Source organism: Carcharhinus amblyrhynchos, chromosome 19, assembly GCF_965287045.1.
Source record: "Carcharhinus amblyrhynchos chromosome 19, sCarAmb.v2.hapA, whole genome shotgun sequence".
NCBI classification, from domain to species: domain Eukaryota; kingdom Metazoa; phylum Chordata; class Chondrichthyes; order Carcharhiniformes; family Carcharhinidae; genus Carcharhinus; species Carcharhinus amblyrhynchos.
The window spans coordinates 10493949-10508357 of NC_137342.1; the positions used below are offsets into that span (position 1 = coordinate 10493949).

At 43.6% G+C, this 14409-nt stretch overlaps 1 protein-coding gene across 1 annotated transcript in view; it reads left to right on the forward strand.

The window, feature by feature from the left end:
- The window catches only part of LOC145355565 (serine/threonine-protein kinase 33-like), a 107351-nt gene that overhangs the window by 66874 nt on the left and 26068 nt on the right, over positions 1-14409 (forward strand). Inside the window, exons 2-4 of the mRNA XM_080207814.1 lie at positions 140-253; positions 3684-3788; positions 13996-14134. Coding sequence (XP_080063940.1) covers positions 140-253; positions 3684-3788; positions 13996-14134 — 358 coding nt within the window. The remainder of the gene's footprint in view (positions 1-139; positions 254-3683; positions 3789-13995; positions 14135-14409) is intronic.

The following is a 14409-nucleotide window of genomic DNA, read 5'->3' on the forward strand; positions in this document are numbered from 1 at the left end:
ATATATGTGTTTCTTTGGCTCACAGTTGTAATTTAGATTACTTTGAACCTTCATTGCTGTAGTACTAATGTTTTTTTCTTTTAAAGACAGTCGCATTGCCCAATGCGAAGTCACAGTGATTCTTTTAATTACGTTTTAGCTATACTACCAGTTTGGACGAGAGCTGGGGAAAGGTAGCTTTGGTGTTGTCGTTCAAGCTACACACATCTCCACAGGCACAAGATGGGCCATCAAGAAACTCAACAAGGAAAAGGTAAGATGCTTACTAAAGGACTTATTTGATGGTTCACTGCGCCACCATGGTTGGGCCAGGTTGCCTGTTCTACAGACAAATGACTGAGGACGTGCATTTCTCTGTGAGATAAGCATTTCACTTAAATTCAAATTCATTTCCCAAAATTTACTCAATGTCATTGACTCGAATTATCCAAAAAGCTGATATTGTGGCGAAGCGCCGATCTCGATGCATGAAGCATGAAGAGTGAGTACACATTCATTTCCCACAATTTTCTCAAAGTCACAGATTCTATTTATCTATATATGATTTAGCGGCAAGCTGCAGGTACTGATAGGTGAAGCACTGTGAGCTGATGCACTTTCTTTAGCCAAGATTCTCTCAATGCCATTGAATCCATTTGGCCACAAATCTGGTATTACGGCAAAGGGCATATCTCGAAGGTGTTGTATTCCTGTTTGACAACAGGAAATACATGCATGAAGCATGGGGAGCGAACTAAACTCTTCCTCCTGATCAAACATGTTATGAGTGTACTAGCCTGTTGTTCTTTGGCTTTGTGTCACCAAGTTGTCACAGAAGAAACAGCAATCATTCATATCTGGGCCATGGCATGCTGAAAACATGCAAATAAAGGAAACCACATCTCCTGCTGTCTATTGCACTGCAGGAACAATGAACTCAATGAGGTCCGATGCTTGGAAGAGGGACATGGGGGCAGAATTGGAAGAGGGATCCCTGCGGACACTCCCTCAGTATTTCACTGGAGTGTCATTCCAAAAATGCCAGCTTTGCTAACAATGCCAACAGCCCAAAGTCTGGATGATGTATTCAAATCCCTGGAGTGGGACATTTAATTACTTTATTATAAGCATGTGGGTCAGTGAGTCAGAAAGCATTGAAGAGGTATCTATCAGTATTTGGTGATTAAGAGTTAGTTGGCTTTGAGATGTGCCCTTTGCTGGCCTTATTCTATATATTCCCACATAGGAATGCAGCTTGGTTCTGTTGAAATTAATCCAACGTATATAGCAATTACTTACTTCGCTCCCACCAGCACTGACCTGTTGTCCCCTCTCCCCCTCCCCTCCCCTCCCCCCCAGGCACACCCAAACACCACAGTCACCTTCAGTTCTATAATCTGCAATTTACTGGCCATTTAACATTCCAGTATTTCTCAGACTGTCAAAACGTTTGGAATATGTCAGGGGAGATTATCTGAGTACTCGCTTGCCAGCACATTGCATTGGAAGATCATGATTCTGCATGATCCAGTTGCCCTCCAGTACCATGGACCAATACCCATTATTGAAGTGTCAATCTCAATGCTGGTTGTCAGTGACTTAAATTACAGTTATGCAGTCACAAATCTGTGTTGCAACATGCCTTTAAGGGATAGCAGCATGATACCACTAGAAGGGAAATGTGTTGTGTGATCCAGTCTTAGTTCCACTTTTTCTTTGAGCAGAGCACACACACACAGCTCTGATGTCTTCAAATTTTATACCTATGTATAACTGTTGTCACGTGCCTGGTCTTTATAAATAAATGCACAACATGTTTACCCAATTCCTTATGAGCAACTGGTGCCTTGTGTTCTGTACTGTAAACAATCGCAAGGTGTTATATCATTTTAATAACATGGCAATGTGCACACCTGCCACCAAAGAACAGCACAGCTCAGGATCAAGCCCTTCAGCCCTCCAAGCCTGCACCGATCACATTGTCCAATCTTGATCAAACACCTTTATCTATGTTTGTTCATATGTCTATCCAGATAAATCTTAAATGTTACCAACATATCTGCCTCAAACACCTCACTTGGCAGTGTATTCTAGGCCCCCACCACTTTTTGTGTAAAAAAAATCCTCTCATATCTCCACTGAACTCCTCCCCTGCTTACCTTGAAATTCTCATTTCTGCCTTGGGAAGAAAACTTCCAACTGTTCACCCCATCAATACCTCTTATAATTTTATAAACTTCTACCAGCTTGATCCTCAGTCTCTGTCTTTCCAGGAGGAACAATCCCAGTTTATTCAATCTCTCCTCATAGCTGATACTCTCCATACCAGGTGACATTCTGGTAAACCTTTTCCATACTCTCTCCAAGGCCTCCACATTCTTCTGATAGTACAGTGACCAGAATTGGACATCTTGGGCCCAATTTTACTACCAGGTTGCACCCATTTTCAGGCATGAAAACTTGGTAAAGTAGGGTGAGTAGCATGATCCGCGACTGCCTCCGCGCCCCCTTTACCAAATGGCTGTGATTGGAATTTAAACGCATGCACTTAAATTGACTTACTGGGCTGGACGCCCAAACCTATCAGCATTTCCCCCGATACCGCTACGTTCATCCATCCAGATTCAGCGCGAAACAAACGCGGTCCCCAAAGGTCTGGTTCGGGCGCTCCAGATTCTGAGGTTAGTTCAGAGCTTAGTCCTGTTGTTGCGGGTGGGGGGGTGGGGGGAGGGGGAGAGAATGAGGCAATGTCTGTGGGGGCCAGGCGGAAGCAATATCCAGCCCGGGAGTGATGTGACAGTGGAGCGTTTTTCTGTGTTTTTTTTGGACTGCACATGTGCGGTTGATGGCTCTGATTGGAGCAGCAATAAGCTCTTCCCACAGGCTTCTGCTGTGCGATTCAGAATCGCTAATTTTGTTGTAGGCAGGGTGTGTACGGGAGCGCTGGAGAACAGGTCTAAAAGTCGGATCTGGAACACTCCCAGATTCAGCACTTAGAATCAAAATGGTAAAATCGGGCCCAGTATTCCAAACGCAGCCTAATCAATGTTTCATGCAACTATAACATAATTTGCCAACTTTTATACTCGATGCTCCATCCAAGTACGTCTTATGCTTCCTTCACCATCTTTTCCAACTGTGCTACCACCTGAAGGATCTGACCTGCAGGCCCAGGTTAGCACTGTTGTCTCACAGTGTCAGGGACCCAGGTTCGATTCCTGGCTTGGGTCTGTGTGGAGATTGCACATTCTCCCCATGTCTATGTGGGTTTCCTCTGGCTGCTCTGGCTTCCTCCCACAGTCCAAAGATGTGCGGGTTAGGTGGATTAGCTATGCTAACTTGCCCCTTAGAGTCAGGGGGACTAGCTAGGGTAAATCCATGGGGTTATGGGGATAGGGCCTGGGAGGGATTGTGGTTGGGGCAGTCTCAATGGGCCAAATGGCCTCCTTCTGCACTGTAGGATTGTGTGTGTGTGTGTGTGTGTGTGTGGGGCGCTATGGTCCTGCCAATACATGGTACTTGCAGCAGGGGTCACTGAATGACGTCCAGGAGAAGAGGCTCATTTTACACCTCAGGTTCGTGAACCCAATAGCAGAGCCCCTACCATTACCTAACTAATTCAAACCAGAATGCTTCCTTTCTCAAGTGTTTAAACTGTTTGATGTTCTGGAGATTGGCTGAGACTGCTGTTCTTCCTGTTTCAGGCTGGAAGCCAAGCTGTTAAACTGCTGGAAAGGGAGATTGACATCTTGAAGAGGGTGAACCATGAACACATCATTAAACTGGAAGAAGTTTATGAGACCACTAAGGTACTGGATTTCCAGCTAAGAAATGAATAAAGTGAGCTTTGGACTTTGTACGCTATGCACTCAGTACATCCTAGCAACGGTTTTGTTTTGATTGTCGCCACTCTATTGTGATAACCTGTTTTCCAGCAATCTGGGAGGAACCATCAGAAATATTTGCAGATCAACACTTAAGAACATATTATTAAAAGGAGGAAAGGACTTGCATTTCATGTTGCACCTCATCAGGTCTCTCAGGGCAAAAATTTACATCGTTATAGAATCCCTACAGCACAGAAGGAGGCCATTCAGCCCATCAAGGCTGCACAACAACAATCCCACCCAGGCCCTACCTCTGTAACCCCCGTGTATTTATCTCCCAGTCCCCCTGACACTACGGGGCAATTTAGTACAGCCAATCAACCTGACCCGCACATCTTTAGAGTCTTAGAATCATTGGAACAGGAGAACTTTCAACTCCTGAATCCATCATTCAGCTAGATCAGGGGTCTCCAAATTATGGTCCACATCCAGCCCGCATCCGGATCGGAGTGTGGAGACAGCTGAGCTAGATCATTGCTGATCTATACCTCAGTTCCATCATCCACCTCGATTCTACAACTCTTTAACCCTAACAAGTATCTGTCATTTTATTTTAGTAGATAGTTTCAACAGCTCTTCATGGGAAAGAACCATAGATCAATTGAATGTTACGGGTTCTGAAAGAGGCCATTCAGCCCATCATGTCTGCACCATCCAAACAGTAAACTGTAGCATTTTTACTCCCTCCCTCTCAGTGCCTTTACTTCATGAGAAAGTAATTGGAAAGTAGTGAAACGATTGAGTCATTCAGAGGCAGAGACTGAAAGGGAGTGAGATACCAGGAGAGGAATGAGAATCCCAGGCCGAGGTCGCTCTGACAAGAGGGAGTTTGTGGAACTTCACCTGCATCAAAGCATAGACCGGAGGTTGTTTTAAAGTTTAAGCTTCTTTTAATCACCCTTTCCAGCAGCTGATCGGTAACTGAGGGTTACAGCACTTCAGATGGAGATCCAGGTATCTTTTAAATGAGGTGAGCATTTCAGCCTCTGCCATCAAAACAGTCAGTGAATTCAGGATAATTTTTCCTTATTTCCCCTCTAATCCTTCTACCAATCACTTTAAAATCAATAATCACTGGTATTGACCCCAATCACCGTAAATCAATAGCCGCTGGTAACTGACCCCTCAGCTAGGGAACACAAAGTCTTTCTTGCTCACCCTATCCAGGCTCCTCATAACTTTTTACACTTCAATTAGGCCCCCTCTGTTCTAAGGAAAATAACGCTAGTGTTCCAGATTATGTCGGTGACCTTTGAACCATGTTTGTAATTCTAATTTTCACCAAGTTATTTATTTCACTTCAGTTTTCCCTCCTACCCTGAAGCAGATGACTGCTGATGGGTTATGCTTCCCCTCGTAGCCCTCAGTCACTTCTTCAAAGAGTTCAAACTGCAAAGCTAACTTTAACTTTTGGTGATGAAGAATGGGTAATATTAGATTGGCTGCTCATTATACAACTCACCTGACTTTCCTTTCGCCTGTGGATAATGGCTGATTCAACGTCTTCTCCCAATATCATGGAGGCTTAAGACTTGCCCCTGTGTGTGGGATCATCAGGCTGTCTGACCTCGGAGGACAAAACAGTCAAAATTGATACACGTCTCACCCAAAGTGCATACTTCCTCATTTAAGGCAGAGACACTAATGGGGAGTGGTATTCCTTGGCTTTCCTCTTGAAGGACAGGACATTTGAGCTTGTTATAAGGCTGAATGTTTAGGTCCTGATGGGTCAGGCATGGAGGTAGGCGAGTGTATAACCATGCACGTGCCGGCTGCTTTGCTGGCTTGTGGGCTCCATCCCACCCCTGGGTGATTTTTCCTGGATGTGCGATTGGGAGTGCAGGGTGGGAGGGGAGTGCAGGGTGGGAGGGGAGTGCAGGGTGGGAGGGGCTAAGCAGGGGTGGGAGTGTTGAAAGGATAAACTGCGCACAAGAAGTGGGTAGCCAATTCAATTTACTATAAATCTAGGTGTATAACTGGAGCTAGCATAAAAAACAAATTTTCCACCCTGCCAAAAATGTTGTATTTTTGAATGAATTAGCAGTTGGCCACCTCTCAGTCAGGGCATGTTATGCTTTCATTATTGTCAGCCTCAATATTTCTCCCCACAAATGTATGTTTTACTTCCTGGTCACCCCTTATAACTGTGCGTAAGAGATTACACAGGCAATATAGAATATGTTGCAATGGGCTTTAATACATGTCCACAATGACAATGCAAAATGCTGATCATTTACACTGCCCGTTATATTTTATACCTGCTGTTCCAGTTGACCCCTTTTTTTTGTAGGGAATTTTCAAGAGGTTGACTTATGCACTGCCATTTATTGCATTAAGACTTATTATTGGAGGTGGATTGAAAGTTTTCTGTGGGCCTCGAGATCTCTGGAGGCTTTTGGGAACAGGTCTCTCAACAGCAGACCAGGGGCTTGATGCTCCTGACAGGCTTAGCTGTCCACTCTGTCTGCCTGACTTAAGCTGCAGTGTCCAGCCATCCAGTGGAAAGATTTCCCTCCCCCCCTCTATCTAACCGATGGTATTAAAGACATTTTTTTTTGTTAAAGTTAAAAAGATTCAAGGGAGTGTTAGGGTGAGCACTCTCCCACTCACCTGCAATGGTGTGTGGCTGCTTCTACCAAGTAAGAAAGTCTCACAACACCAGGTTAAAGTCCAACAGGTTTATTTGGTAGCACAACCTCTCAGAGTCTTGTTCCTTCTTCTTCCAAGCCAGAGGAGGAATAGGTTTGACCAGTTGAGATCCCACCCACTACCCTTAATTAGATGTTGGACCCATCCATTGGGCAATAATTGGCCAATTTGAGGAAAATCACAGCAAAACACTGTTCCCCACACAATGCAGGCTTTTACTAAAATCACACTAATAAAACTCCCTCCAACCCATCCACCTCACCTCATGAAATCCAGTCTGTCGTATAAATTTGTAATTATGTTTAGCATGCATTCCAGTGTCTCAATTCTATCCTTTCTCAGGGAAATCCAGTTCACTTATTTAACAGATCTCAAATTCACATAAGAATCAATTAAGTGAAAGGTCACGAGGGAGAATTTTAGAAGTAATTAATTACTTTGCACTAAAAGGTGTCAAATGTTGCCTATTTACAATATCTTGTTGCTGGGGGTATAGATAGCTGGTTTTAAACAGCACTGGAGCATTGAAATTTACTAATCAGATCTATGCATTTGCAGCAGGAAGTGCTGCCCCGAGTGTTGTAAAGTCAATAGCTGCACCGTTTTTCTTTTAAGGCTTTCCATATGGATTCCAGTTGAGGCCTCAGCTATTCACTAACAACTGTGGCAGTAATGTAGAGAGCCATACAGTGGTTAGCACTGATGCTTCACAGCCCTAGGGACCAGGTTTGATTTCAGCCTCGGGTCACTATTTGTACTGAGTCTGTATGTTCTCCCCATGTCTGCATGGGTTTCCTCCAGGTGCTGCCATTTCGTCCCACAATCCGAAAGATGTGCTGGTTAGGTGCATTGGCCATGCTAAATTCTCCCTCAATGTACCTGAACAGGCGCCGGAGTGTGGCAACGAGGGAATTTTGTTACTGTGACTTCAATGCGGTGTTAATGTAAGCCTACTTGTGACTAATAAATTAAATAAACTTTACATTCAGTTTTGCTGATGACGCAAAGATAAGGCTGCATTGCAGGCAGTGTAGATGGAAGCTCGAAATTACAAAGAGACATTAATAGTTGATGTGAATGGACAAAACTGGTGAATGCCTTTCAATGTGGACAAGTGTGAAGACATTAACTTCACAGCCAAAAACAATCAGAAAACTTTCTCAATGTTGAAAAGTTAGAAACAGTGAAGTTATTAAGAGAATTAATATTCCATGAACATTGATTAATAAAAATATAATGAACAGATCTAAAAATGGTCTAAAAGGTTAAAGGAATGCTTACTGGAATTTATATGAAGATGATAAGAATACAAGAAATTAAAAGTCATGCTGCTACATGCAAAGACCTAGTTAGTCCCCACATGGAATATTGCATTCATCTCTGGTCACCACACCTCAGGAAGGATATATCGGCCTAGGAAGGAGCACAGCATGGAGTTACTCAAACGATACTTGGACATCAAGGGTCATGTGATGAAGAGTGCACAAACTAGGATTGCATTCTCTTGTAGTTTAAAACATGAAGGGGTAATTTTGGTCAAGAATTAGGGGTGATTTTATAGAGGTCTATAAAATAATCAGGGGCATAGATCAGCTAGATAATCAACACCTTTTCCCAAAGGTAGGGGGGTCTAAAGCTAGAGGGACATAGCTTTAAGGTGAGAGGGGAGAGATACAAAAGAGTGCAGATGGGCAATTTTTTCACACAGTGGGGTGGTGAGCGTCTGGAACGAGCTGCCAGCAGTAGTAGTAGGGGTGGGTACAATTTTGTCTTTTAAAAAGTGTTTGTTACATGGGTAAGATGGGTATAAAGGGATATGGGCCAAATGAAGGCAATTGGGACTAGCTTAATGGTAAAAAAGGGGCAGCATTGACAAGTTGGGCTGAAGGGCCTGTTTCCATGCTGTAAACCTCTACGATTCTATAACAGATAGGAGGGATGGAGAGAAACTACTTCCACTGATTGGGGAATCTAGAACGAGGTAACATAACCTAAAGAATTAGAGCCAGACCCCTTCAGGAATGAAGTTAGGAAACACTTCTACAATGTATTGCTGGTAGAAATGTAATGCTCTCTTTCACGTTTGCTAATTTGTTTCCTAATCAATTGTTAATTTTAAATTTTCAATTGATAGATTTCTGTTAAGCAAAGCTCTTAAGGAATACAGGGCAATGGAGTTAAGCCACAGATCAGCCATGACCTCACTGAATGAACAGGCTTCAGTGGTCTACTCCTGTTCCTGTTATCCTATAGGCACATTTACCCTCAATAATTACAAGAGTGTTTTTCACCCTGCTTAAAATTTGAAGTTTATTTATTAGTGTCACAAGTAGGCTGCAATGAGGTTACTGTGAAAATTCCCTTGTCGCCGCACTCTGGTGCCTGTTTGGGTACACTGAGGGAGAATTTAGCACGGCCAATGCACCTAACCAGCACGTCTTTCGGACTGTGGGTGGAAACTGGAGCACCCGGAGGAAATCCACACAGACACGGGGAGAACATGCAGACTCCACACACAGAGTGATCTGGGAATCAAACCCAGGTCCTGGTGCTGTGAGGCAGTAGTGCTAACCACTGTGCCACCCCCACAGTTAGAATAATAACTGGAGATTTTTACCATTTCAATTAAACTCCCTGCATCATTCCTTGATAAAAATAAAAGTTCTAGTCTGGGAGATGATTGCAAGGGTTACTCAACTCCCAGTGAGAATAAATTGCAAAACTTATTGCGTTCTGTCTAATGGGCAAAAAAACAAATCACTTTGTTTAAAATCTAAGCATTGTTCCGAAATGGAACCACTTTCTCTAATGGGCTTAATGCAAAATACTATTAAAAAACGTGATTAAACATTGACGCAGATCCATCTATCTTCTTAAATAGGGGCACTTTATTTCCGACAATCTGACTAACTAGTGGCTCAAAGTCACGTAGTCTTGCATTCGATTCTGGACTGTCTTGAAGTACCCTTTGAAAGATGAAATGCCTTTTCCCCCAGTCTTTCTCTGAATTTCCACAGCATTCCTCTATCCAAATGATTCGAAAACAGCTCCCATTTATCACTTACTTGATTTCCCGTATTCAAAATCAATTGTTTCGCTAGGCTGCTTTTTATTGAAAGCAAAAGCAGACACAATTCTCAGTGATATTTGGGTAGAAGCTTAGGGCATGTGGTAATCATTATGCGTGATTACAGTTTGTACCACAATTCCCATAAGCTAGCATCTCCTAAAATCTCAAGCTGCACTTTTGGAATTCTGTGCTTTTTGCCCAGTTATAACTCGAGTTTATGATTAAGTTTTAAACTTTATTTATTGGTGTCACAAGTAGGCTTACATTAACACTACAGTGAAGCTACTGTGAAAATCCCCTAATCGTGACATTCCTGTTCTGATACACTGAGGGAGAATTTAGCACGGCCAATGCATCTGACCTGCATGTCTTTCGGACTGTGGGAGGAAACTGGAGCAGTTGGAGGAAACCCACGCAGACACGGGGAGAATGTGTACACTCTGCACGGACAGTGACATAAGCTGGGAATCGAACCCGGGTCCCTGGCTCTGTGAGACAGCAGTGCTAACCTCTGTGCCACCAGCCATAGTGAGGTCTCGCATTATCCCACATGCAGTAGGATATAATTTTGCCTCAGATCTTCCAATTCCTAGTTATTGGAATTACTAGCAAAGCAAACACTAAACACATATCAAAGATTTATGAAGTCATCCATACTACAAAAGAGAATTAAATTGGTCTCAATAACCATTAATTACTATGAGTGAAATGTGAGTGTAACAGGAAAAGAGTGGCCAAACATCAGCAGCTCATAATCCATGTCGTTGTTCCACCTCTCAGTGCCCTCCAGTGCTGTTGCAGTCTGAGGGACCAGGAAGGGGGCACCTTGTCACTATGAGACAACTGATACCAGTGAGTTTTCCAGTGCATTTCTGGCAGCTGCCAGCTCATGGCAGCCTGGAACTCCAGCTCCTTCCTTGGGAGAGGAAGGGGGAGTAGGTTCGATCGCAACCCCTGGCCATGAACACCTCAACCCTTTCCCTTGGTCTCACAGCACTGGAGCCTTGTTTCAACATTAAAATGAGATCTGCATTCAGTTTAAACAGCCACCAGGACTGTGTAAAAGAAAGCCTCCAACCAACTTAGCAACCACCCCAACTTAAATACCAATTGGACACTGACCTCTACACTGCTAAATCAATCAGTTTGCTCCTACCTTAGGCCCGTATATTGGGTACAACAAAGTTAAGTTTAAAGGGCTTCATAAACCCAACGCTCCAGCCATCAGTGGATGAAATGAAAGAGTTGTAAATGGCAGGTACAAGAACATGGCTGGAGCATGCATAGATGAGGTTTGACTACATCTGCCCCACTTGGTCACCCTACCTTGCCATTTAAATCCATGGACAGAAAATAAAGCGGATATCACCTGATGGTTCCCACCTAATTGTCCAAGTTCAAACGAGGAAGAATTGTGCTCCTTCGCGTGACTTCACAACTGGTGATGATCTGTCCATCTCTTCATCATGGTGTTAGATAGATACCAATTTATTTAGTTACATGATGGAGTTAAGGTCCATGATGGGGTTCATGTGAACGAAAGTCCTTCAGCACGTTTTATCTCCAAGTGGTGGAAGAAACATTTAGGTTCTGACAATTTTCTCTTCTCAACTTTGCAGTCTGGGAAGGGTGAGGTCAGAGGGAGAGTAGAGCGACTGATTGAAACTGTTGTCTTCTCACTCTCCTCGTTAGCTCAAGTTAGATTTTGACAGATGCCATGGGAAGGTGTTGGCAACCACACTGTAGCAATGGTATGACGAAAACCTCAGATTAGAGTTAATGATTTTATTTGATTTATTAGTGTCACAAATAGGCTTACATTAACATTGCAATGAAGTTACTATGAAAATCCCTGAGTCGCCACACTCTGGCACTGTTTGGGTACACTGAGGGAGAATTTAGCATGGCCAATGCATCTAACCAGCACATCTTTCGGACTGTGGGAGGAAACTGGAGCACCCAGGGGAAACCTACACAGACACAGGGAGAAGGTGTAGACTCTGCACAGATAGTGACCCAAGCTGGGAATTGAACCTGGGTCCCTGGCTCTGTGACGCAGCAGTGCTAATCACTGTGCCACCTTGCCACACTGAGGTCTCGCATTGTCCTACATGTAGTAGGGTACAGTTTTGCCTCAGGTTTTCCAATTCCTAGTACAGAAGCAAATACTAAACACACACCAAGATTTATAAAGTCATTCATAGTCACCACACTCCGTTGCCTGTTCGGGTACATAGAATCCCTACATGCAGACTTGTTGGGCCCATCGAGCCTGCACTGACACAATCCCATCTAGGCCCTATTTCCCATATATTTACCCCACTAATCCCTCTAACCCACAAATCCCAGGACACTAAGGGGCAATTTGATAGAACCGTAGAATCCTACAGTGCAGGAGGAGGCCATTCAGCCTATCAAGTCTGCACTGACCACAAATCCACCCAAACTCCCATTCCCATAACCCCATGCTAGTCCCCCTGACACTAAGGGGCAAACTCCAAAAGCCGGGTCCCTGACACTGCGAGGCAGCAGTGTTAACCACTGTGCCACCATGGCCCCTATTAGCACGGCCAATTCACCTAACCCGACTGTGGGTGGAAACAGGAGCACCCAGAGGAAACCCACGCAGACACGGGGAGAACATGCAGACTCCACACAGACAGTGCTCCAAGCTGTGAATTGAACCCGGGTCTCTGGCTCTGTGAGGAAGCAGTGCTAACCACTGTGCCACCTTGCTGATCTTGAGCATAAAGCTGTTTTTGTTTAATTTTTACTCCATTCTTAAAGACACAAAGCTAATGCTCAGAGCGGACCAGGCAAACCCAAATCTATTCCTTTCTCCAAAAAACAAATGTAAAATTCAATTGAATCCAATTCACTGTCCCAACAAGAGAGATAAATAAGATCCAAGCTGACCAGATAAGGCATCACAACCTATTTTAGGCTTATAAAGCTGCTGTTAAATGATCCACACACACTTTTAAGTGTTTGTTTCAGAGAAGGTATGCACTTTTTTTTGCCTCTTGACTTATTCACCACTATCCATCATAGAATCCCTTCAGTGCAGAAGGAGGCCATTCGACCCATCAAGTCTGCACCGACAACAATCGCACCCAGGCCCTAATCCTATAATGGCTCATATTTACCTTACTAATCCCTCTGACACTAGTGTTAATTTAGCCTGGCCAATCAACTGCCCATCCGATGTCTTGTCTCAGAGAATTTAGTTCAATGTCTGGGTTATAATCAAGTCAAAGCTGTAGAATGTAGTCTAAACTCCTCTGTGCCAAATGTGAAGACCCTAAGTAATATTCCCATCGTCAGCACGTTAAAAAAATTTTCACTAAAATTAAAAGGAGGTCTTATGGTACAGTGAGTAGTATCCTTACCATGGACCACAAGCTCTGGGTTAGAATTCAACACCAGTTGACCACAGAAGGAGCATTCAATATGGTTCAACAGACCAATAATCAGCTCAGGAATCCTTCCAGCACTTTCTTTCACTGTTCCCCAAGGGATGACAAATGGTGTGGGTGCAAAGGTTCGCTAAAAAAATTAAAGCAAAATACTGCAGATGTTGGAAAGCTGAAATAAAATGGGAAATGCTGGAAAATTGCAACTGGTCCGGCAGCATCTGTGGAGAGAAAAACAATGTTTTGTGTTTGTATGACATTTCTTCAGCACTGAAGGGAGGTGGAAGTGCTGTTGGAGAGAGGAGATTGAGGAAAAATCGAAGGTCAGGGAGAAGTTGGAGCTCTGGAGGGATTAAATGATAGCGATGTCATGGCTACATGGCAAAAGGAGTGGTAACAAATGTGTTAAAGACTAAGGCAGGTGCTAATAGTGGCGTAAAGATTAGACAGCAGAACAAGAGTCAACACTTTCTGAAAGCAAAATTGGTAACAAATTAAAGACTGACTCTGTGGGTGGGGGAGGGGGTGGAAAAATCCTTAAAGACAGAGCTCTTAGTTTGCAATTGTTGATCTAGATATAAATCCAGAATGCTGTAAAATGTTGCCAGATCAGCTGAATTTCCTGTTTTCCTTATTTGAAAAAAGGACATTTATTTTCTTGTTCCACTTATTGATATAATAGGAAGTCTCACAACACTAGGTTAAAGTCCAATCGGTTTCTTTGGAATCATGAGTTTTTGGAGTGCTACTCCTTTATCAGGTGAGTAACATAATGAAGGAGCAGCACTCTGAAAGCTCGTGATACCAAATAAACCTGTTGGGCTTTAACCTGGTGCTGTGAGACTTCTTATTATGTCCACCCCAGTCCAACGCCGACATCTCCACATCATCACACATTGATAGGACTTCACTCATTGATGTGAGGCAAACTATTGGATAAGTACAATCGCTAACCAAAGAATACTCCACTTTTCCCCATTTCTCCTTCCTGTTTTAGAAAGTCTACCTCGTCACTGAATTCTGTGAACTCGGGGAGCTGAAGGGCGTTCTGGAAGACAAAGGCCATTTGAGCGAATCTGAAACCAAACACGTCATTTCCAGCTTGGCCAGTGCCATCTTCTATCTCCACAGAAACGGTAAGGTGCTCTGTACAACCGTAACAGTTGTAGCATTGTGACTAACACTGATCAACAACCTTCCAGAACTCGATACGCTCTGTTTGCATCTGTTGCTGTCGTCCGCTGCTGGTCAAGCCCAAGAATGTTATTTGTCCGCCCCCCGCCCCCCCCTAGAAATATTAGTAAGGAAAATCACTCCATGTGAAAGTTCATCCATGTGACCTTTGATCTGCAATATTTACAATAGGTGGAATTTCCTGGCTGTGCTCATCTGAGGTCAAGGCAACTTTGCA